Source organism: Tenrec ecaudatus, chromosome 4, assembly GCF_050624435.1.
Source record: "Tenrec ecaudatus isolate mTenEca1 chromosome 4, mTenEca1.hap1, whole genome shotgun sequence".
NCBI classification, from domain to species: domain Eukaryota; kingdom Metazoa; phylum Chordata; class Mammalia; order Afrosoricida; family Tenrecidae; genus Tenrec; species Tenrec ecaudatus.
In genome coordinates, this window is record NC_134533.1 from 179,906,273 (window position 1) to 179,929,865 (window position 23,593).

The 23,593-nt window shown below is 40.5% G+C and overlaps 2 protein-coding genes across 2 annotated transcripts in view; one reads left to right on the forward strand and one right to left on the reverse strand.

The window, feature by feature from the left end:
* Positions 1-23,593, reverse strand: part of TGFBR2 (transforming growth factor beta receptor 2) — a 606,522-nt gene that overhangs the window by 98,343 nt on the left and 484,586 nt on the right. The gene's annotated exons all lie outside the window — the stretch shown is intronic.
* On the forward strand, positions 17,811-18,342 carry LOC142445360 (small ribosomal subunit protein uS15-like). Its single transcript, XM_075547112.1, has one exon. The coding sequence runs from the start codon at positions 17,826-17,828 to the stop codon at positions 18,279-18,281; it is 456 nt and encodes a 151-aa protein (XP_075403227.1). The 5' UTR covers positions 17,811-17,825; the 3' UTR covers positions 18,282-18,342.

The window sequence follows — 23,593 nt, forward strand, 5'->3', positions numbered from 1 at the left end:
GAAACTGAGGCAAGTACGAATGACCATTTTAAAATCATCCCAATGACATCGATGGTTTTGTGGTTGTTTACAGGTACCCTCCAGGTAATTCCCCGTGTGCGCGGTGTATACAGAGTATGACAGCTTAATAGGATTTTCAACACTGTGACCTTTTGGAAGCAGATAATGAGGCCTATTTTCTGATGCAACACTCAAAACCACACTAAACACGCCACCTTTATGTCAGTTGTGACTCACAAGTGACCCTACAGGACAGGGCAGAGCTGCCTCTGGGGACTTCTGAGACTGTGACTCGTGACAGGTTTAGAAAGCCTCTTCTTTCTCCTGAGGAGAATCTGGTGCTTTCGAACTACTGACCTTGAAGTTAGCAGCCCAGAGCATAACCACTACACACTGGATGGGATCAAATCACCAATTTGGGGCCAGTAGTTGAGTGCTGAACCATATGCGCCATGGAGGGACTCATAGATAAGCAAACAGATGGGTATTACAATTTGACAGCCAAACATTCGTCAATTTGACTTCCACTTAGAGCAGTGGTTCCCAACCTTCCTGCTGCTGTGACCCTAGAATACAGTTCCTCATGGTCTGGTGAGCTCCAACCATAACATTATGTTCACTGCTACTTCATAACTGTAATGTTGCTACTGTTACGAATCGGGCAACCTCTGTGAATGTGTTATTCAATCCCCCAAAGGGGTGGCGGCCCACAGATTGAGAACCACTGATTTAGTCTCCTTGGATGGGAATATACCTTCAGCTTCAGGTATTGTTATATATTTGGCTTAACATACTTTACTGTATGGTCACACCAGCAGTTCAAACATATAACCAAAAAGTGGTCCTTTGCAGATGGAAAAAAAACAACACAAAATTCTAGACTCTGCTCAAAAGCAAGGAAAGTAATTGTTAAACGCTCATCAAGTTTAAAACAGTAAAACACAACTTGAAGCAAAGTCAAACAGCTTAATAGCATCCCCCTTCCAATTTCACAAATCCTATGTACACACACACATGCACACACACACATTTTTTAACTGAATCAAAGTGTGGTTAATTTCAAGGCCACATTCCCCAGAAATCATTAGGCAAGAGCTCTCTACTCCTTTGACCTTTTGGGTGTGTGGCTGTTAGGGTTACTGGCAGCTAAAAGGAATGCCAGGGAGATTCCTCTCGAAGCAAATCAATCAGACTGCATTCTCAGCTATCACCGTTTGGCCATTTTTTCTTCCATTTAGAAGCAAACGAGGATGCACCAAGATGAGAATAAATCTGCGAGCGTCACTGCTCTTTAAGGACCATCCGTGATACAAGCTCCTCAGAGGAACGGCTTGTGATTCCCTAGCTGCCTAACACCCCCTCTCCTCTCCCAGGAAGCTATTGTTTTATGGTTCTTTTCTCCATTTTTCCTTATGATTTAGAGTCTTCTATAGTTGAATGTCTGTTTGTTGGCATTGTACCCTACCAACTTTAAAGTCTTTGAAAGAAAAGCTGAACTTCTTTTTCACCATTACACATTTTACTCCCTCTAGCCAATACTCCCTATATTCAGCATACATATTTCTTGACTTCAAAATGTGAATAAAACATGTGTCTCCTTTATTCATTTCCTGGATGGTAGATCTTTACATATATTAACAAAATCTATTATCGTACCATATGCTTAAACAAACTATTAATAGGTGCTTTAAAATATTTTTAATTACAAAAAATAAGATAATTGAAGGCAGAAAAGGTAGAAGTATGGAATTTGGGGGAAAGCATTCTAAACAGTATTACCCCAATATAGCTACATAGGATCTTACAGATATATAGATCAACAGCAGAAACACCTGTATAAACTTAAAGCAATGGTTTCAGAATGTCTACCATATAGATGTGAAGAAAAAGCTTATTGAATGATTGACACCAATTCTGCATCTCACCCGAAAGCCATATTCTTTGCCTTGGGACTGTGAACTTCCTCCAACTCAGGCAAAGGAAACTCCTGGCCTCTTTGCCCCTAGGTTAGGCCATTTCAGTTGCTTCGGTTATTAGGATAGAGCAGACATAAAGCAAGAAGAGGCTCACTATAGGTTTGCATGATTGGTACTTACAGGACCCTTCTAATTAGTCTTCTCAGCAAATGACTGGACAGGACTGTACAAGTGTGAGACACTTGTGGTTCACCAAGGAAATAGTGTAGCTTGATAATAAGGCGACCATGTATAGGAAAATAAAGTGAGAACTGCTTGGCTTTGCTGTCCCATTAGACTTTAAACGAGACATCTTAGAGGTGGAGAGGGGAAAAATCTCATGACCACCAAGAAAAAAGTGCCTGGAGTGGAGTGCATCCTTTGCACCTGGGATCACTGCCTGGAGAGCCTCCTCTAGATAGGATACTGAAAAGTATGACGCCAAGGTAAGTGGTCCTGGCGATCAGCAGCAGAGATTCGGCAGTGGCCGAATCAAGAGCCTGGCAGGAGACCAGCAGGAGATAACGCAGTGGGCTGGCTTCCCAGCCCATAGAGTGGGCAAGCTGAGTCTCTTTGGGCAGGAAGGGTGTTGGTGTAGTGAGGTGCCTCTAAGTCACTTGGTCGAGCTAGGTTTGCCTGCACTGAGAGCTAGAGCTGCGCACCTTTGGCTGGGCCTTACTGGTGGACTACGGGATCTCTGGGCACTTAGCAGTGGAGCGGCTCTTGTATGCATGTATGTAGCACGTGTAGTAAGCAACAGAGAGGAGAGGCCCAGCAGAAGCCCTGCAAAACTGAGGGCTGGAGAGAGGAATGCATGTAAGCAAAGCTAAGAAGAAATCTCCCGAGTCACTTCTAACTTTCCCAATAAGACCTATAGTCCTAAGTATTGTCTGTGAGTTCTGTGTGGCCTTTACCCAACAGACATAGAGTGGGCTCATTAGTATCGGGAAAACATAGTTGCAGGATGGAGACATGTCTGATCTCCTCCTCCTCCAAGGAACTGACTAGAGTTGGGGTGTTGATCTTAATCTTCCTCCCCCCATGGGAAGTCGGAGGAGGTCAGGTGCCTCTGCCGTGCCACCGTGGGTTTGCGCCCTTGCTCTGCTACCATCACTGTGAGAATGGTGCCTGGTAGGCGCCTAGTCCAAGGTGAGCGAGGTGTGAGACTGACCAGGGCCACGTCTTGGCCTCTTCCACGGGCCTGTGACCTTCTGGAGGAAGGAACTGTGACTTCCATACTATTAACTTTCTAAGTTGACTCCATATTTATTGCCTAATAAATACTTGTGAGTGAGAGGACAGATCATAAATAAAGTCTATATTCAAGGACTGTTTTGAAGATGATAAGTTTGGATAACAAAAATCTACATTGATGATAATGTGAGGCTGGTGATGCTTATCTAACTTCCTCTTCAAATGCCCTCATTACAGAGCCCAGCGAGAGGGTTCCGAAAAGTGAGAATGATACAGAGAGAGATGGATACAGTTCGTGTCTGGTGAGAGAAGTTATGTCCATGAACACTATGTCCACCAGTTGACTCTTGGGAAAATAGTGATCTCCAGTTCTTCATGTCACCAAACAGAAAACTCAATTTTGAATTTTTGTTGTTTATGTTGCTTCACTCAGTCTTTTTCCTTCTAGGAAGTGCTGGTCAATGTTGCTCTCCTTTTGATATCATTTCCTCAGTTCCACAGTGATTCATTTGTTCAGTAAGTAGCTATTAACCAGACTGCAGCACTTAGCCTTGACGGTTAGCTGTTCATCAAATGTAAGTGATCGCTTTCTTTCTAACTATTTTAATTGTTCATGTCACAAATCATTTAACAATACAGTGTCCTTGACTTAGAATATGTCTAAACGTGGATTTGCTTTTTAATCCGGCATCTGAACAACGATATGAAAAGTCATCTCAGGATCTATGTTTAATCTGTTCTTCACATGGACGGTATTACACATTGCAGGGCATCGCATATCAAAGTGCATTCATTCAATTTAAGGCCTAGATGGGATCTGCTTGTTAAATCGCTTGAACTCTAAAACTATCATGACTTCGGGATAGTGGTAGCCCATGCAAAAATCTTGTCAAAAGACAGTACCCAGAGGCAATTACTACCATTGCTTCAGCTATCTGTATCTTCAGTTAAATTTCCTGGGAGACCCATGGGCTCACGTCAAAAGAAAATGTTTTGGAAACAAGGATGGCAACGTAAGTACAAATGTGCTTCATACAACTAATGTAGGGACCGTTCTAAGAGCTGCAAGGTAAAATGATTTATTAAAAAACTTAGTGGTATAATGGATTTTTAATAAAACGATTTATTAAAAACCTCTACTGGTAGAATGGATCCCAGAAATGAGTTTTCACTGGTGAAATGATTAGTGCTCAAGCTAAGTGGGCGGCTTTAACGGATGCCCTGGGTATTCCTGTCCTGACATGGGTAGAGTAGGAAGACTTGTATCCTTTGGAGTAGAGTTGGAGGCCTAAGATGCAGAGTTCTACCTAGACCCCTTTTTAGCCAGTCAAGGAAGATCCTGACACTGCTGACATTTAGACTGATTACAGATACAATGAATTCTGCTCCTAGTAAATTATACGTTTCCTGGAGTGACCATTTCCTGTAAAATGCCCTTAGAGTGTTTTATTAAAGTGTTATTAGAGTGTTTTGCTTATAGAAAAGACCAATACTGGTGTACTGACTTGCTAATAAGTTTTACCTGTTATTTTCATTTTTACACATTAGCTGGTAACAAGGATATGGAGAACCTTGGGCCAGCACTCATTCCCAACTCTCTCCTTTATGAACCAGAGCCAAACATTTTTAAGGACAAAATGACTTTGGTCAATTCAGAACAGCTCTGTAAATGCAGAAACTTTAGATGAACAGCTCAAAACAACTAAAAAAATTGGCAACGAAACATTCACACTTTAGTGAAGCAAGGGTGAAGAAAGCACCCTGCGATATGGGCTCTTGCAAAATCATTTGCGTAAGTCTCAGAGATTATTAATTATTAAGCCACCAAGTCACTGGAAAAGCATGTGCAGCTTGGGCCTGCAGGCATTTCAAAGGGATGCCTCCTTTCTGAAGTTGGCAGTGGACTCATTGGTTTATACTGATAATTGCTATTATAAATTCTTATCTCCAAGTCATAATACAATTAAACTAGCTGCTCCACCTGGCCCTTCCTCACCTACAGGCCACCAGAATGCTCCCAGTTCCCTAGGGCTCTACAGGAAGTCATTCAAAGAGTTTACTTTGAAATTGTTCATGATCATTTTGCCTCCACGCACAAAACAAACTCCGGAAAAGCAATGAAAACATTGGGTGATTTCACAACATTTAATGTTTTATTTGACTGATTTTATAGATGCCTTTTATTAAGCTCTGCTTTTTCTCTGCTGGTGTGCTCCCTGAGAACATATTTGTTTTTGTTAGGGAGAACTCCCGTGTTCGCTGGGACATTTTCCCTCTAAGTAGAGGAAACAAGACTATTGTTTTATAGTAGAATGTTTAGAGCTTTCCAATTTTTGTCCTTTCACTAAAATACCTTCAACAGTGAAATAACAACTCTCTACATAAGTGAAATGTTACCCTCGCTAGTCAAATCTAAAATTAACGTGCAATATTGGCAGCATCTGCCACTTCACAGAGTCTCCACAAACCTTATCTTATTTACTTCTCCTGAAAATCACAGGAGATAAGCAGGGCAGGGCTTATTACTTCCACTGTACAAATCAAGGAATGAAGAATCCAAGGCATTGGTGAGACTCATCGAAGGCTACACAGCTAATAAAAGGCAGAGCACAACAGTTATTTGATTACACATTATCCTTTCTTCTATTCCCATGGCCTTCTCCCCTCTACCATCTCATCTGCTGCTCTACGCATCTCCAATGATCAATTGGACTTTCACTTTTATGCTGAGCTCCAGGAGACAGCAATAGGCTTATATGCACCCTCAAAGTCCAATCCACTGTAGTTTGCTTCCTATTCAGTAGAACCCCAGGAATCTTCCAGTGATCTCCTGCCCAGGATTCCTACTCACACTCACCTAGCAAATGAAGAAAGCTTGGAGGGGCAGTATCTCCATTAAAGAACAAAGGTTAAGTGCTGAACTAGGAACCCAAAGGTCAGCAAACGCCAACAGTTCCTGCCAGAAAAAATATTTACATGGGGTGCAAAATAAGTAAATGCTTGTTTAAAAATACTTACAGCCTTGGTAACCCTCTGAGAGTTCTGTTGTGTCCTATATGATCACCAAGAATTGGACTAAACTGCACAGCAACTGGTATTGTTTGTGGTTTCTTATCTCATCGTGCAGGAGAACCCAGAGGAGTTGCCTGTCCAGGAGAGTCATCCATGCAGGGGTAAGGCGTAAGAAGAGGGTGGGAGGGGCCGAGTGCTAGTGAAGGGGTTACTCTGGTCTAGCTACTACTCCTGAATACTCCTACAATGTCCCTATGACAGTATCCTCCTCGTGGCATGGCTTCAGGCTCTCTGAATCTTGAGATCAGTTCTTCAAACAAGAAATGGTTTTTGAATGAAGACTTTACTACGCCTTCGTAAGCATGGTCTCTTTCTTCTCTACACACCGGCCTGCTGTTGCTAGGTTTGTGTTCATAGAAATCCTATGTGCAACAGAGCGACGTACTTCCTAGTCCTGAGTCATCCTCATGATCGTCGCTGTGCTCCATCTTTCCTCTGTCTGAGACCATTGTTGCAGCAACTGATTCAAAACATGTCATCAAGGGTCTTCCTCTCACCAGCCCTCTCACATACTTCTGCCCCCAAACCAAGTTCATAACATTTACCCAAACTGCGTACAAAATTTTGCACGTACATAAATGTATTTTTATACAGGAGGATCCTAGCTTTCATCAGATTTCAACTGTGTCGGTGGCCAAAATGAGAGGTTTGGTAATAATTTTCATAGCGTGTGGTAGATGAGGAACCAAACCCAGTCAGCCTGACTTGGATGTTCTTATTTGAAGGTCTTTCGTGATGCTCAAACTTCTAGCTGGATAATCCTGGGCAACGTAGCCAACATTTCCGGACCCCTTTTCTATCAAGTTTAAAATCAAGGTGATAATAATCCTTCACTGCCAGGAAGATGGGTTGGGCATTCTTTTTTCTATTCTTCCTGAGAAGTACTAAGAAACGCCCTAGAAATTATACAGGAAAAAAGACGAAGACTTTGAGAGGTGAAAAGTAGAAGGCAAATTGACTAGGGAATTCAGGTCACAAGACAAAATACAATGGTTAGTTCCCTAGATTTTTTTCCCTCCTAATTTATGACACATAGTGATAAAAGCTGGCAAAATGGAAACATCAGTGGGTAAAGTGTGAAAAGCAAAAGTCCTCTCCGTCGCCAAAAGATCACAGAAAAGGTAGCTGAGCAAGACAGAAAACCTTTTAGAATGACTGCTCTTATCTAGACCAATACCACAACTATAAAATAAATTAAATATCTGAAATATAATACTTGATGTACAAAAGAGCAATTACAAACATCCTCGAAACAAATATAAAACAGAATATTTCAGAATAGTATTAGAAAATTCTATTTGCACCCATTACAAAGAAAGGTGACCCAACAGAATGCTCAGATTATAGAACAATATCATTGATATCACATGCAAATACACTTTGCTGATGATGATCCACCAACGGTGGTAGCAGTACATTGACAGGGAGCGGCCAGAGGTTCAGGCCTGGTTTAGAAGAGGACTTGGAACACGCGATATCGTTGCTGATGTCAGGTGGATATTGTTTGAAAGCAGAGGACACCAAAAAAGATAACTACTTGAATTTTGTTGATTATGCCAAGGCTTTATACTGTGTGGATCATAATAAAGTTTTGATCACCTTGAGAAGAAAGGGAATTCCAGAACACTTCATTGTGCTTATTCAGAATTTGTACAAGGATCAAGAGGGAGTTATGTGAACAGAACAAGGGAATACTACATGGCATAAAATCAAGAAGGTTTGCAGCAGGATTGTATCCTCTCACCATAATTACTCAACCTGTATGCTCTTCAAATCATCAGAGAAGCTGGATTACACCAAGAGGAATGCGGCATCAGGACTGGAGGAAAGGAAGGCTTATTAACAACCTGCAATATGTAGATGAAACAACTTTGCTTGCTTAAAATGAGAAATACTTGAAGCAATTGTGGATGAAGCTCAAGAAGAAGTACAGCTTTCAGGGTGGATTACAACTCAATGTAAAGATCAATAAATGGAAGAATATCCCATGTTCATGGATAGGCAGACTTCATATTGTGAAAATGACAATACTACCAAAACTTTTACAGATACAATGCAATGCCAATTCAAATCCCAAATAAATAAAGAAATGGAAAACCTAATTACAATGTCATATGAGCAGGCAAAAGACCCAGGGTAAGCAAAGAACTTATTAAAAAGAAGAACCAAGTAGAAGGCCTAGCATTTCCTGACCTAAAAACCTTGTACATACCCACAGTAGTAAAAACAGGCTGGTACTGGTACAATGAGAGCTACACAGACCAATGGATCAGTACAGAAAACCCAGACACAAATTTATCAGCATATACAGAAAGCTAATCTTTGACAAAGGACCTAGAAATATCCAATGGGGTAAAAAAAAAAAACCCAACATCTTCAGCACACAGTGTTGGACAAACCGTATTACCAGATGCAGAAGAATGAAACAAGGCCCATATCTTTCCCCAGGCACAAAAATGAACTCAAGGTGGACTAACGACCTAAATGTAAACTCCAAAGCTCTCTGGATCATCAAGGAGAAGGCTGGAACAAAATGAAGGGCCCTATTGCAGGGCAGACATAAACGACCAAGTATAATGGAGGAGGTAGACACAGCAGAAGACAAGATAGATGACTGGGACATGCTGAAATGATGTCATTTATGCAAATCAACAGACTTCATCGGGAGAAGGAAATGAGAGCCCACAGATTGGGGAAAAAAAGTTATCAATGACACATCGGACAAAAGGCTAATTGCCAAAATAAACCGAACTCTACAACAGGTCAAATCATCTGTCTTGGAAGAAGTATGGCCAGAGTGCTCCTTAGAAGGGTGGTGCGACTTTGTCTTACATTCTTTGCACATGGTGTCAGGAGAGACCGGTCCCTGGAGAAGGACATCATGTTTGGTAAAGCAGAGGGGTAGCAACAAGAAGCGAGGCCCTCAAGGAGATGGACTGACAACCCGACTGTAGCAGTGGTCTCACACTAGCGAGGATGGTGCAGGATTGAACAGCGTTTCGGTTAGGCATAAGGTCGCTATAAACCCACTCAATGGCTCCGAACCAGCAGAATAACAGGAATAACAAGGTCACTCTGATTGTGGTGTCAGTAAGGATTGCTTTGGGGAGCCAGAACTCCCATTCCTACACAGCTCTAGTGAGGAGACATCTCCTCACTCCACCCCATTTTGGGTTTCAATTGAGGTTAAGTAGGAACTTGAACTTCTACCTTTGCCCCCGGGAGTCATCAGGTATGACCTTCTTTGGGGCTGATTAAGATTGGCGAAGTTTTTGAAAAGTTTTGAAGAAAGTCAGTTAACGGAAGGGTTACATTAAGATCCAGAGTTAGAGACTAAGAATATAAATGTGTAGGTTTCAACAAAATATAACTTGTCATGCCAAAGACCAGGATGAGCTCAAGTGGAAGGATAAAAGATCCCTGGCACCCAACCAAGATGACAGCAATGTTAGAGCCATCAGCCGAAGACAACATAATCAAAATTCTTCCGAGAGCAATTTCAGCATTGCTGTTCTGAAAAGCAATGCGGTGATTGCTCCAACAAGTACAGTTAGAACTATCTGATTATCCAACAACTCCACTCCTAGGTGTGGGCCCCAATCTTGAAAACAAACTGAAACAGAGACATGTGCTTCTATGCGCATTGCTGCCTATTACCCATAGCTAAAGGGCGGAACAGCCTACATGCCCATCAATAGACGAACGGTCACAAAATGCGGTACAGGCACACAGCATGGAATTCTGCTTGGTCAGTAGGAGAAATGAAGTCTAAATACCTGCTAGAACGCGGATAGAGGTCTTAAGACATTATACTGAAGAAACTCAGTAATCACAAACATATATAGATATTCTACAGCATCATATAGAGAACGACAAGAAAAGGTAACTTGTAGGGTGTGAACAGAAAAGAAGTCGTTCAATGAGACGGATTGCTACAATAGTCACAACCATGGGTTGAGAAGCAAAAGTTGTGAAAACTGTGCAGAAGCAGCGTTTCCTTCTTCAGGACACGGTGTTGCTGAGTCAGGACTGACTCAGAGGTACTGAGGATGACCCAACAACAACAATAACAGAGAAAGCAAAACTTTGCAGGGGTTGCCTGTGGAGGGCGGGGAGAAGCGCTGCCGACAAACGACACCACACCGGTGGGTGAATGGCAGGGTTGTAAATCCAATGGCTGTAACCGCGTTGAGGAAGTTACACTCCTCTGAAACGGAATTGGCAAAAGTTGCATGGTGACTAAAACCACGTGAGAGGAAAGAGCAAAGCAGTGGCTGTTAAAGCTGCTGACGTGGAAGGCAACTTCAAAAAGTTCATGGAAAAATTCCATTATATTTTTCTCCATAGATCTGAAATGAATTTGTATGTCACTGTAAAGTCCAAGTCCCCTTTGGTTTTACGCTTCCTCCTTTTTATCCATGCAGACCAATGTTTACGCCCGAGGGGTTGGTTTTCCTCCCCAGGGAGAAAGTGTTACTTGAGTGGATTTGATTTGATCTGTTAAACTTCCCATTCCTCCCCGCCACCATCCCTCCCCCCTCCCTTTCCCACCCCTGACGCTGGCCTCCGCAGTCCTCTGAGTCTTATCTTTGGGTGCATAAACCACATTTCTTCCTTTTGGTGTCTGCTTGTCACAGGGCTGATATTCTATATTTCTCTTTGTAAAATAAAGTTTTCTAAGCATAATGTTCTCTAGTTTTGCCCATGTCTTGAGGTGTTTCTGGGAGTTATCATTGTTTTTTATCGAGGTATAAAATTCCATAGTTGAATGTACCACAGCTTGTTTATCCATTCCTCTAAAATTGTTGTTGTTTTTTTTTGGTGTTTCCATGTGTTTACTATTGTGAAAATTGCAGCAATAAACAAAGGCCTACATATGTCTGTTCATGTTACAGTCTTAATATTTTCGGGCGATATTCTAAGCAGAGAGATGGCTGGATCATAAAGCACTTGGATTGGCATTGGTTTCAGGAAGTGCCACGCTGATCTCCATAATGGCCTTCAACTTCTGCAGCCCCACCAGTGATTTAAAAGCATTCCAATCTCTCCGCCCCTACTTTAGCACTCACTATTTCCTGCTTTATGGAATTTTGTCAAATGTATTGGTGTGAGGTGATATCTTCTTATTGTTTTAATTTGTATTTCTCTTTTGTTGCTAATCATTTCAAACAGCTCTTCATATAATTGTTGGTTGACATATGGAAAATATATCATTTTGTCATTAAAATGTCATTTTTGTTAAATTGTTCACGTCTTTTGCCCATTTTGTGATTGGATTATTTATTTTTTCTTGTTAAAGATATAGTTTTCTATAGATTTTGGAGACTAGCCCTTTATCTGATGAATTGTTACTGATTTTTTTTAACCAATCTATGAGTTCTATACCAACTTTTTTGATGAAATATTTTATTGTGCACAGATGTCGTATTTTGAGTAGGTCCTAGTTCTTTATTTTGTCTTCTAAAGTGTGAATATTTTTCATTATGTTTGGTAATGTATGAGGGTCCTTGCATTAGGGGCCTTAAATTTGTTCCTATTTTTCATTGAAAATCTTAATTAATAATTGTGTGATTTATATTTAGATGGTGATACATCTTGAGTTTGTTTTTGTGTATGGTGTGAGGTATGGACCTTGTTTCATTATTTTGCAGGTAAAGATCCAGTTTTCCCAGCAGTATTTGTAGAAAAGGCTGTCTCTTGTCCATGTAACATGTTTCAGTTCTTTACCAAAAACAGAATTGGAAAAATTCAATTTTCTTTCATACAATTAAAGAAACTAAATTTCTTCCATACAATTAAGCCTTCTCATACACTTCAACTCATAATGGGGTTCCTTTTTTCATCTATTATTTCATTGCTTACTGGGATATCCAATTTGATTGGCCTAATGAGTTACGTGTTTCAGTTCTACACCTTGGTGTGTTGCATAGTACCTCTGAACTCATTGTTGTCAATCCTGACTCATAGTTACCCATTAGGACAAAGAAGAATTACACCTGTGAGTTTCTGAGATTAAATCTTTACTCGAGTAGAAAGCCGCACAACTCTCCCAAAAGTTGATGATGATTTCGAACTCCTGGCTTTGTGCGTACATTTTGTGCAGCCTCATGAGTTACCCACAATGCCAAGGCTCAGTTGGTCTTTATTTACAAGGAGCAAAGGAAAAACAGTCAAGAATAGATGTGCGATAGGACTTCACCTGCAAGACCACAGCCACCGTTGCTGTTAAGAAAGGTAGAACTGTATGGTGTCCAGTCACTATTACTGAATATTTTAATCAAGGATTCTACAGAGAAATCCGGATCAAAAATGGAAAAATGAAGAATATGATTTCAAATTATCATGGACTATAGATTTTCTATAACGATGAGGGCTAAACGAACCCCTGAAATTATTGCCTGAGATATTTTTTAAACTTTAAACCAAAGCTATCCATCAATTAGCCTAAACACCGAACAACCATTTAGCTTAATTAGTAAAAGAAAACTCTGCCAAAGTATAATGTTCTTTTAAGAATTAACTATATAGGATCAGATTGACAACAGAAACTCAAAAGATAAGACGGGAACTTTATAGGCGGTACGTATATTTTAACAAAGGAAGAACAACTTGATCAAGGAGGTGATAAGGGTGCACAACCCAAAAGGATGTAACTAATGCCATGAATTGTAGGAACAGTGAATTGATGTATGTCTTGCTGTGCATATTCTGAACTATAAAAAATACAGTTTAAAAGGTAAATACTAACATTAATTCCTCAAAATATGAGCAATCACAAGCTCATTTAGAACACATGAAAAATCATAAATTTTTATTTAGAAAATAGAATGAACAAAATGGACATTTAGAAGTTAAAAAGACATCAAAAGTTTCATGAACAACATAATTAAAGGTAAAAAATTTTAAAGATATAAACTTTGTCTCAACATATACTACATCAAGATCAAGCCATCGAGTCCTTTGCTAAAGAATTGAGAGTTCTGTAAATTTAACTGTGTTGTGATAGACAGGTTTTGAATCAACTTGGTTGGACTATGATTCTCGGTAGTTTGTCGTGACGTCCCCCTAATGTGACCCAGTTCAATGCAATCGATTCCAGATGCAATCTGCTGTAAGCAGCTAAGCAACTGAGGGAAGGTTAGGGTGGATTGCAACCCCATACTCCGGTCATGACCCTGATGCCATCGAAAGACAATTCCTTCAGGAGTGTGGCTTAGTTCTTAGTGTGTTTCTTGCTGGACCTAGATAAGCATCTGACACATCCAGTCTCAGGTTCCTTGGACTTGACCCAATGGGCTATTGGATTGCCTGTCACCCTTGGAGCCATCAGCAGCCTGCCATCTCACATGCCAAATGCCTTGCTGACCTTGGATTCAATGGTTTCTGCAGTTCCACATCTGTCCTGCCGACCTTCTATCCACCAGCCTGTGTTCTCCCTGCTTCTCTTATAGCTACAGATGTCTGGAGAAACCTCCAGTTTAATATCAAACCCATGGACTTGAATAGAACTGGACTTACCCACTTTTACAATTGTGTGAGCCAGCTCCTTCCTAGCAATCAGTCTCTCTCTGTCTTTCATATATATGTATATGTATATATATATACATTCATAATATTGTGTGTATATGATTTATTTTACATAACATTGTTTTAATATGTATACACACATATAAAATCTGTACTTTGACCCTCCAGTAAGATATGCCCTGGGCCTCCACATCTTTGGCGCACCATGTCTTATGCTGGCCTGCCAGAACAACTGCTTTGGCCCTCCAGACAGCAAAATGCTTTGAACATCCCAAGTCACAACTTTTGCTTTTGACTGGTCCATATTTGCTTTGACTTCCATGTTTGGTGGTCATTGATTTGATTGTGTTTGGACTTCAGAAATGGACAGGTTAACAATCTTGCTCCATCTCTTGTTAACAATTCTTCCAATGAATACTTCAGGATCTTGAGCCTACTTGTTTCACACTTCCACTGACAATGACAGAGACTGTTAGACTGTGATACATGTTGTGTATGGAATATACCCCAAACCCCACTACCATTGAGTTGATTCAGAGTAAACAACTCTAAAAGGAGTTCTGAAGGCTGTAAATCTTCACAGGAACGGATTATCTCAACTTTCTCCCATGAAGTGGCTGGTGGGTTTGAACCTCTGACTATGAAATTAGCAGCTCAACACTTAGCTGACAGCCCAACTGAAACAGCTATGCAAAGAGATAGAGTTTTCAAAAAACTACAGATAAATCAAAATGGATATCTAAAATATGCTCAAATAACAGATTCAAAAGCAGAGAAAGGTGCACAGAGAAATTTAAAGACAAAAATGAATAAATAAAATAATAAATTGAATCTTTAACACATTAATAATTACATTAAATGAAAATTGGTTAAAATCTATAAAAAGTATGTAAAGGAAGTCTAGCGCTGACTGATCTGGTGACACCCTACTTCTTAATGTGGGAAGTGGTGCTTCTGTTACTGGTGAGAGCCCACCCTACACACACACACACACACACACACACCATAAAGTATGTTCAGTGATAATATAACTTGTCTATTAAATGTCTGCTTGGTGAATTCCCCTGCCATGTTTGATATTTAACTTGTTTTCAAAAGCAAAAGCATTTGCAAATGTCTCATAGTGTTTAGGAATAAAAACAGCTGGTTTATGGCTTACCTGCACTTTGATGTTCTGCAGGGCCCCACTGGAGGATTGTCAGGTAGGCCACACCAATTGGACTTGCACCATTAAAAGCACATTTCATTTCCTTTTTGGAGGTAGGGTGGATTTAGGTGAACATTTCGAGCAAATGGGAATACTTATAACTTTAAATAAAATACAATTTTAAATGACTTTTTAACTTGTAAACTTCTGTCCAACATGTTCATTCATCCTTATAATAAATAGTTGCCCTATTTGAGCCCCCCCCAATGTAAATAGAAAGACTAAATTAAAAATTATGACCAAACTATATCCATAAACATTCAGGAACAAATAAGTGAAGGTGCATGTTTATAGAAAATTCAATATAAGAGTGAATATAGCAGCTTTATTTATAATAGCAGTCTTATGTATGATATTTATTTATAATAGCCCTTAAGCAGAAATATCGCAATATCGCTCAGAAGGTGAATCATTAAATACAACTATGGCATATGTGGGAATGTGTGACAGAATATACAAAACATAATGAAATATGGATTCATGCAACAACTCAGAGAATTATGCGGAGTGAAAAAATATAAAAGATCACTTCATAAAACTATACTATATAATTGCTTTTACATAACTTTCTTACAATGATAGTATTATGGAAATTAAAACACATAAGTAATTGTCAGGTGTTGAGTATGGTGGAGTATTAGATGCGGCTATAAAAGGTCCATCTACGATGTCCTATTAGGTGTTCTTTGATCACATCAGGTCAGTTCCACCCCATGCATCCCATTGTACAAGAGAAGGAAGCACTGCCCAGTTCTCTGCCATCCTCACAGCTGTTTCCATGCCTGAGCTCATTGCTAACGTCCCTGTGTCAATCCATCTCCTTAAGGGCTTTCTTCCTCAGTGCAGCCCCTCCACTCGACCAACCTTGAGGCTCTTCTCCGGGGACTAGTTTCTCCTGACACATGTCCAGAGTTTGTAAGACAAAGTCTCACCATGCTTTCCGGAGCACTCTGGCCATACTTCTTCCAAGACAAATTGGTCTGTCCTTTTAGCATCCCACAGATCCTTCAGTATTCTTCTCCAGCACCACAATTCCATAGCATGGATTCTTCTAAGGTCTTTATTCAATGTCCAACTTCCACATGCATATGAGACAATTGAAAATACTATGACTTGGGTTAGGTGCACCTTCATCCTTAAAGTAACATCTGGATTTTCAATATGCTAAAGAAACTGTGCGGCAGATTTACTTAGTGCCTTGCATCTTTAATGCCTTTGCATCTTTTCGCCTCTGGATTTCAGCTTCCCTGAGCACTGATTGGGGCCCAAGCAGGACAAAATCCTGGACAACTTCAACCTTTGTCCATTTATCATGATGTTACCTGGTGGTGGACTTGTGAGGATCTGGGCCTTTAGGCTGAGTTGTGATACATACTGAGGACTATCATCCTTTATCTTGATCAGCAAGTACTCCTTCAAGTCCTCCTAAGTTCCAGGAAGCAAGGTTGTATCATCTGCATATTACAGGCTGCTAAGAAGCCTTTCTCCATCCCGAAGCTGCATTCTTCTTCTTACAATCCAGCTTCTTGGATGATTTGTTCAGCATATGATTGAATAATTATGGTGACTGGATAGAGCCATATTTCATACCCTTCCTTTAAACCATGTAGGATGCCCTTGTTCTGTTCACGCAACTGCCTCCTGATCCACGTACAAATCCTGTCGTCATGGAAATATTCTGTATACTGACTGCATCAATGTCAATATATTGTGCGATATTGTACTACATTTGTGATATTGTAATATACCTTTTCCATGCTATCCTTAAGGGAAATCTGAATAAAATGTGCATTGCATCTTTCTGTATAAGTTCTTACATTTGCATGTGAATGTGTAATTATCTGAACATAAAAAAGGTAATTTAAAAAGTTATGCTAAACTGTGAATATGTCCATGAGAATCAAATGTGATAATGTTAATTTGGGGGTAAAGATTAAATCACCCATACCATTCTGCCTTAGCATTTGTTCCTTGGAGTCAACCTCTACAGTGGAGTAGCTTTGTTACTCTTTTTTCCATCTTTGTTATCCTTGCAGAGATTTTAGGCCGTACCTAGTAGTATACGCTAAGGTGGAGACTCAATAGAGTAGTGCTGGAAGGGCCCAGCACATGTTTGCTGCTTAATCTCTAGGAAGATGAGGAACTTCAATTAGGTTCAATCACCTAATTGTGATTGTATGTATTATAAAGGTATGATTCAATCATACCTTTATAATAAAATCATCATGATTCTGGAGGCAGAGATTCGAGTGACTTCCTCATAGACACTACAGCAATATACAGTAGGATAATGTGTTCTGACTCTGCTTAGAAACTTCCCATTAGGACTGTGCCTTATTCCATTGGATACAACTCTTCTTCAGGCAGGTTCAACTTTGAAAATAGCAGAAAGATGTTTACTTCTGTTTTATTGCCTATCAGGGGCATTTGATTGTTTGGGTCATGACAAATTAATGATAATACTGAACAGTATTTGAAGTCTTTGTAGACCACACCTAATAGTTTATATTATGGAGCTTACACAGAACATGGCATTGTGCTCATGCAGAACCTACATACGGACAAAGAAGCAGGCCTTCGAATAGTACAAGGGAACATTGTGTGATATAGAATTACGACATCTGTGCTTCAGGTTTCCATCCTTTTACCACACTTCTCCAGTCTGTATGCTGAGCAAGTACGTTCAGAAGCTGCATTATCTGAGGAAGAACGCGGGGCATCAGGATGGGAGGAAGGCTCATTCCTAATATCTGGAATGCAGATGGCACAAACCTGCTTGCTGAAAGCAAGTAGCACTTGAAGCACTTGTTAAAGAAAATCAAGGGGCGTTTCCTCCCTCGCTCTCTTTTTGCGGCTTGACTGCCGCTATCATGGGTCGCATGCATGCTCCCGGGAAGGGCCTGTCCCAGTTGGCTCTGCTCTACTGTCGCAGCATCCCCACCTGGCTGAAGTTGACGTCCGACGACGTGAAGGAGCAGATCTATAAACTGGCCAAGAAGGGCCTGACTCCTTCCCAGATCGGTGTGATCCTAAGAGATTCACATGGCGTCGCACAAGTGCGATTTGTGACAGGCAATAAAATCCTGAGGATCCTGAAGTCCAAAGGACTTGCTCCCGATCTGCCTGAGGATCTCTACCACTTGATTAAGAAGGTTGTCGCTGTTCAGAAGCATCTGGAGAGGAACAGAAAGGATAAGGACGCCAAATGCCGGCTGATTCTGATTGAGAGTCGAATTCACCGATTGGCTCGATACTACAAAACGAAGAGAGTCCTCCCTCCTAATTGGAAATATGAATCATCTACAGCCTCTGCCTTGGTTGCATAAATTTGTATGTACTTGAGCAATAAAATCGCTGTTTAACTACAAAAAAAAAAAGAAAAGAAAATCAAGGACTGCAGTTCTTAGTATGGATTACAAATCCGTGTAAAGAAAACAAACATTTTCACAACTGGTCCAATATGCAACATCAGGATAAACAAAAGGGAAAAACAGAGTGTGTCAGGATGTCATTTTGCTTGGATCCACAGTCAATGCTCGTGGAAGCAGAGGTCAGGAAAGCAAACAACATATTGCATTTGCTGCACAAAACCTCTTCAAAGTGTTGAAGAGCAAGGGCGTCATATTGCGGACTAAGGTGCGCCTGACCTAAGTTTGGGGATTTTCAGTCACCTTATATGCATGTGAAAGTTGGACTATGGATAAAGAAGACCAAAGAAAAGTCAATGCACTTGTACTGTGGTGCCAATCAAAAGACTGACAACACCATGGACTTCCTGAAGAACAAACAAATCTGGGTTGGAAGTTACAGCCAGAAATCTCTTTTCACGTATTTTAGTCATGTTATCAGAAAAGAGTTGTCCCTGGAGAAGAACATCAGGCTTGGCTGAAGGTCAGGGAAAAAGAAGAAGGCCATCAAGGGCCAGATTGACCCAGGGGCTGCAACAAGGGGCTCAAACCTCCAGCTATTTTGAGGATGATGCAGGACCGGGCACAGTTTAGTTCTCTTGTTTATGGGCTTACTGTGAGTTGGAACTGACGCAATGGCACCTAAGGGCAATAGTCGGTATCTCTCCCCCAATATCTATGATCTCATGCTTCATTGTTCAGTATATTATGCAGGACAACTCAAAATATTCTACTCGTGGTCACTGATTCTGACTCATGGCAACCCCACTGAACAGAGTACGAGATGTAACTCTTTCCGGGAACAGAAAGCCACATCTTTCTCTTGCAATCCAGCCTGTAGGAGGGCTCCTTATTTTGCCACAGAATCCTACAATATTGACACTCGAGGCTTGAATTCCACCCCCCCCCTTATTTTAGCTTGAATAATGCTGAGCATGTCCTCTTGGTTTTCTAACTTCAGGTCTTGGCATGTTTTATTATAATGGTTTGTTTTGTCTTCTCGAGCTGTTCTCTGAAGTGTTCAGTTCAGCTCTTCACATGTCTTCAATTTGCAACTACTCGTCAAGAGGAAGTTTCAGAATGTCTCATACACACACACACATATACATACATATGGTGTGTTTTAAGTCACCCCACTACTCATCTGTTCATCTCCCTTCCTTGGGCTGTAATGCCCTTCCTAGTCAGAACTATCTCTTTCAAAATTGAGACTGTGAGTTCTTCTAGTTCTGGGATCTTTTCATGATTTGGGGTTTGTTTGTTTGTTTGTTTTCAAGCACCTAGACTTGACATTTGTCTAAATAAATAGTGGACTGTAGAAATATTTTAAGAACATTAACCTTTTTGGGTAGTGGTCTTACAAGAATTAATTTCATGTCTCTTCTACTTAACAGCAGACACAGGTGTAGAGGAGATTGAGTCCCAGTTGGCTCAAGTCACGTAGGACCGTTTTTTCCTCCTATCGTTAATAGCTAAAAGACTGTCATATGAACCAAGGTGGTACCATCTCAATGAAGTTTAGGATTTTAACTGATGGGTTCATTGTTATGGAAAAAGACACCATCTCTTTTATCAGAAAATTAGAAAGTATGTGGGACGTCAGCTTGAAAATGAAAAAAAAAACAGGAGAGAAAAGCTGAAAAAAATTACAGAAAAATTAGTCCTGATAATTATGTGGACCTTTCCATCAAAATGCATTTCCTAATTTTACTTCTATGAATCATTTTGAGCAGAAATTTCCATTGCTTGATATAAGTACTTCCTGATATAACTTTAATTGCATTTTTCCTCAATGGTATTTACTTGGTTGCTATTGTTGAGAAACTACACAGCAGGAAACGTTACAGTCCCACTCTGCACAGCTGGTTCGGGGACGCTGGTGTAATTCCGAGTCCCCGTCATTTCCCCTCCTTTCCTGAGTTGTCACATTCACGCCGCCCCTGCGGTTTGTAGTTAATTGTTCTAGTTGTTTTTGTCAATCATATCCCACAGTGGTAGATTTCAAAAGAACACAAGATTCAAGGCAGAGCTTTCTATCATTTAAGTTAAACTCTCAGTTTTAAAAAGGATCTAGGAGACATTTTTGGCTTTAAGTTAAAGTTTTAGGTCAGGCCAATTAGTTTCAGGGGTTTTTCCACCCTGCAGGAAATCTGAAGTCTATGAGAATATGAAATTCTATTCTGAATTTTCCTTTTAAGGAAATTCATAGGTAAGGATTCATCTATTGACTAGTTGATAACATTATTCAGTAATTGTAGCCAAAAAGCAACAATTCTTCTGGTTTCATGGCCAAGGAGGCAGCTATTCAAGGAGGCAATGAGCCACACATTCCAGATCCTCTTCCTGTTCTTGACTCTTTCTCCCTCTGCTGCCACGAGAGTGGAGAGTAATTACCATGCTTTGAATGACCACACATTCACGTTAGTTTATCTATAGACTCCAGTTTGCATTATACAGTTATAACATTTCTTATTGATACTTCTTTTACTTATAATCCTTAAATATTATTATTTCATATCAAGCTTTGCACTGCAGGGTTAGAACACCATTTAAGATCTTTAGGAAGAGATCAAGTATGAATACTATGTCTAAAAAAAGAGAGAGAAGGAAAAATGTATATCTGGTTCTACAATAGGTATCCATTAAGTAATCACTCAGATATAAGCATAAATCATTCACATTAAAAATAAACGAGACCACTGTTGAATCATAGTCAGTGTTAGATCTCCTAAATCATGATACTCCTTTCCATCATGTATATTTCTATATAGTCCTTACGCCTCAGTTTATTTGCCATATAAATTCATGAATTCATTTGATATATATCTAAGCATATACACACACACACACACACACACATACATACTCAATGCCATGGAGTCAATTGAGTCAATGCTGACTCATAGTGACCCCCTGTGAGTTTCTGAGACTGTAACTGTTTACGGAGTAGTCCAGTCTTTCTGCACGACTGCTGGTGGTTTTGAATGCGACCATGCAGATGGAGCACAATGGGCAGCCATGACACCACCAGGTGTTCGGACAATTTTAGGGATTGTTGGAGATGAGGAAGTGGAGTAGCAACTAAAATATTCTGATTCCAAAGCTGAAATATATACATGAAACCATACAGGAAGCACAAAGTTGGTAAAAATGAAGGAAAAAGGTATTCTTTTGTCCACGATGTTGAAAGTGATTTCAATAGCCATGAGGCTGTGATTGAAGTTAGCAGCATAGTGCTGTGGGACAAATAGAGTCCTTTATTTGCCTTTATGAAAACCTGGCTCTATTTTTATGGCAGTTTTACAACCTCTCACAATCAAGATTTAACCACCAGGCTCTAAAATGACTGTTTGGGCTTGTTCACAGACCATAGCTGAGTGACTTTAATGCTTTCTATCTACTTTAATCTGCCTTTATCTCCCTGTTTGATTCCTCCATTGACTTTGCTCTTTGATAAAGAATTTATATTTGAGGATGTCTTCAAAAGCAATGGCTGAGTGAGGAAAGAGGAGGCGTGGCAGGAAATGAGACCAGAGAAGTAGCCCAGGCCTGATCATGAAGGAGTTTTGTTTAAACTCTTGTCAAGAAAGTTTCAAGGAGTCTCTGAAAGGACAACTTCTTGCAGGCTAATATTAGTTATTCTGTTAAAGGTTAAAAGGAATTTCCTTTTACCTTTCCCTTCTTAAATTCCACTGTATTCCCATGTAGCCTGGTCTGTTTCTCTTTTTTAATGAGTGCCAAGTATATAAATCTCTCTCATACACCAGGTATAGCAAAAAGGCTCCTTCGAAGGTGATCTGTCAGAGTCCTCTCTTTTATGATGCACAGAAAAGGAGAATTCAGCCCAAGAATTTTGCCTGGTAGTACAAATATGAGTCATTGGTACGTCATTGATTTAAACTATAAAATAAAACAGATATGAAAATTGGATATATTTCAGCAATATTGCAATTTGTGAGCCTCAAACTGTGAATAGTGACAAGATCTCCTGAACGTAAGAAGACCCACATTAATATACCAAAGTCTGCCTTTATTTGTTTGTTTTCTCACCCTACTAAGTGAAGTAGATTGTACCCTGAATTAGTTGGCTTGTGTTTAGGTCCCAGCGATAGCATTTAATAAGGAGACCTGTTAGCTATTGGGCTGCTAACCACAGAGTTATTGGTTTAAACCCACCAACCTATCCACAGGCGAAAGGAAGAAGTGTCTGCTTCCATAACTATGTATAATATTGGCTTCTGGTAAACATGGCCACATAGGCAGAAATCCATATATACCCCCTGTAACAAAACCCAGAAACAAGTGGAGAAAAGGTAAAATCCTGGACCTCTGAATTTCCCAGGAGTGGGCCAGATGCCAAATGAGGAAAGTGAGGGGAATAGCCATCTCCAGGGACCAGCCAAACCCCAAAGCAAACTGGCTGCCATCGAGTTGATTCCAATTCATCGTGATCCTCTAGAACAAAGTAGAACTGCCCTTATGGGTTTCTGAGACTACATCATTAGTGGAGTAGAAAGCTGCTTCTCAGCTGGTGGTTTTGAGCTGCTGACCTACTGGTTAGTAGGAACCTCAAATTCTCAGTGGGCTGACGGTGCACCAAGCAACCTCTCTCACAGCAGCAGGTTCACCAGACTGGGAGGAGAGGAGACCATGTCCTCTTCCTAGGACAACCTGGCATGGAATCTAAACCCACGAAAGGTAGCAGCACCCTCCCCCTACATCCCTGACATGGCGGATGTACACTGAAGGAGAGTGGACCTGAAAGGGCCTCACAGGGTAAGTAAACAAAGGCGAATCTGAAATATACGAGCTCCCCCTTACACTTGGGAATTAAGGGGACATTGCCTTGTTCCGTGGAAGCTGTGGACTCTCTAATCTGACACTTGGCCCACATGTGGCTCTGACATGTAGCTCAGCAAAGCCACAGACCCTTGGTCCTGCTTTGGCAGAAGTCTGGTCTGGCACTTTCTGACATCTGCTTTCTTTCTCCCTTCCTTGTAGAGGCAGCTGTACCAGCCATTTACCTACATTCTGTGGCACCCACAGAGGACCATCTGGACACGAGGTCTTTGATGACAGTGGAACATGGCTCTGACTTTGGGACTTTTGTTGTTATTGTTGTTATTTTGGTTTGTCTTATTGCTTTCTCTCTTCTCTAATGCGTGTGGTAAATGTTTAGGTGTGCTCTTTGGATGTATGCTTGGGTTTTTGTTTTCTTCTGTTTGTCACTG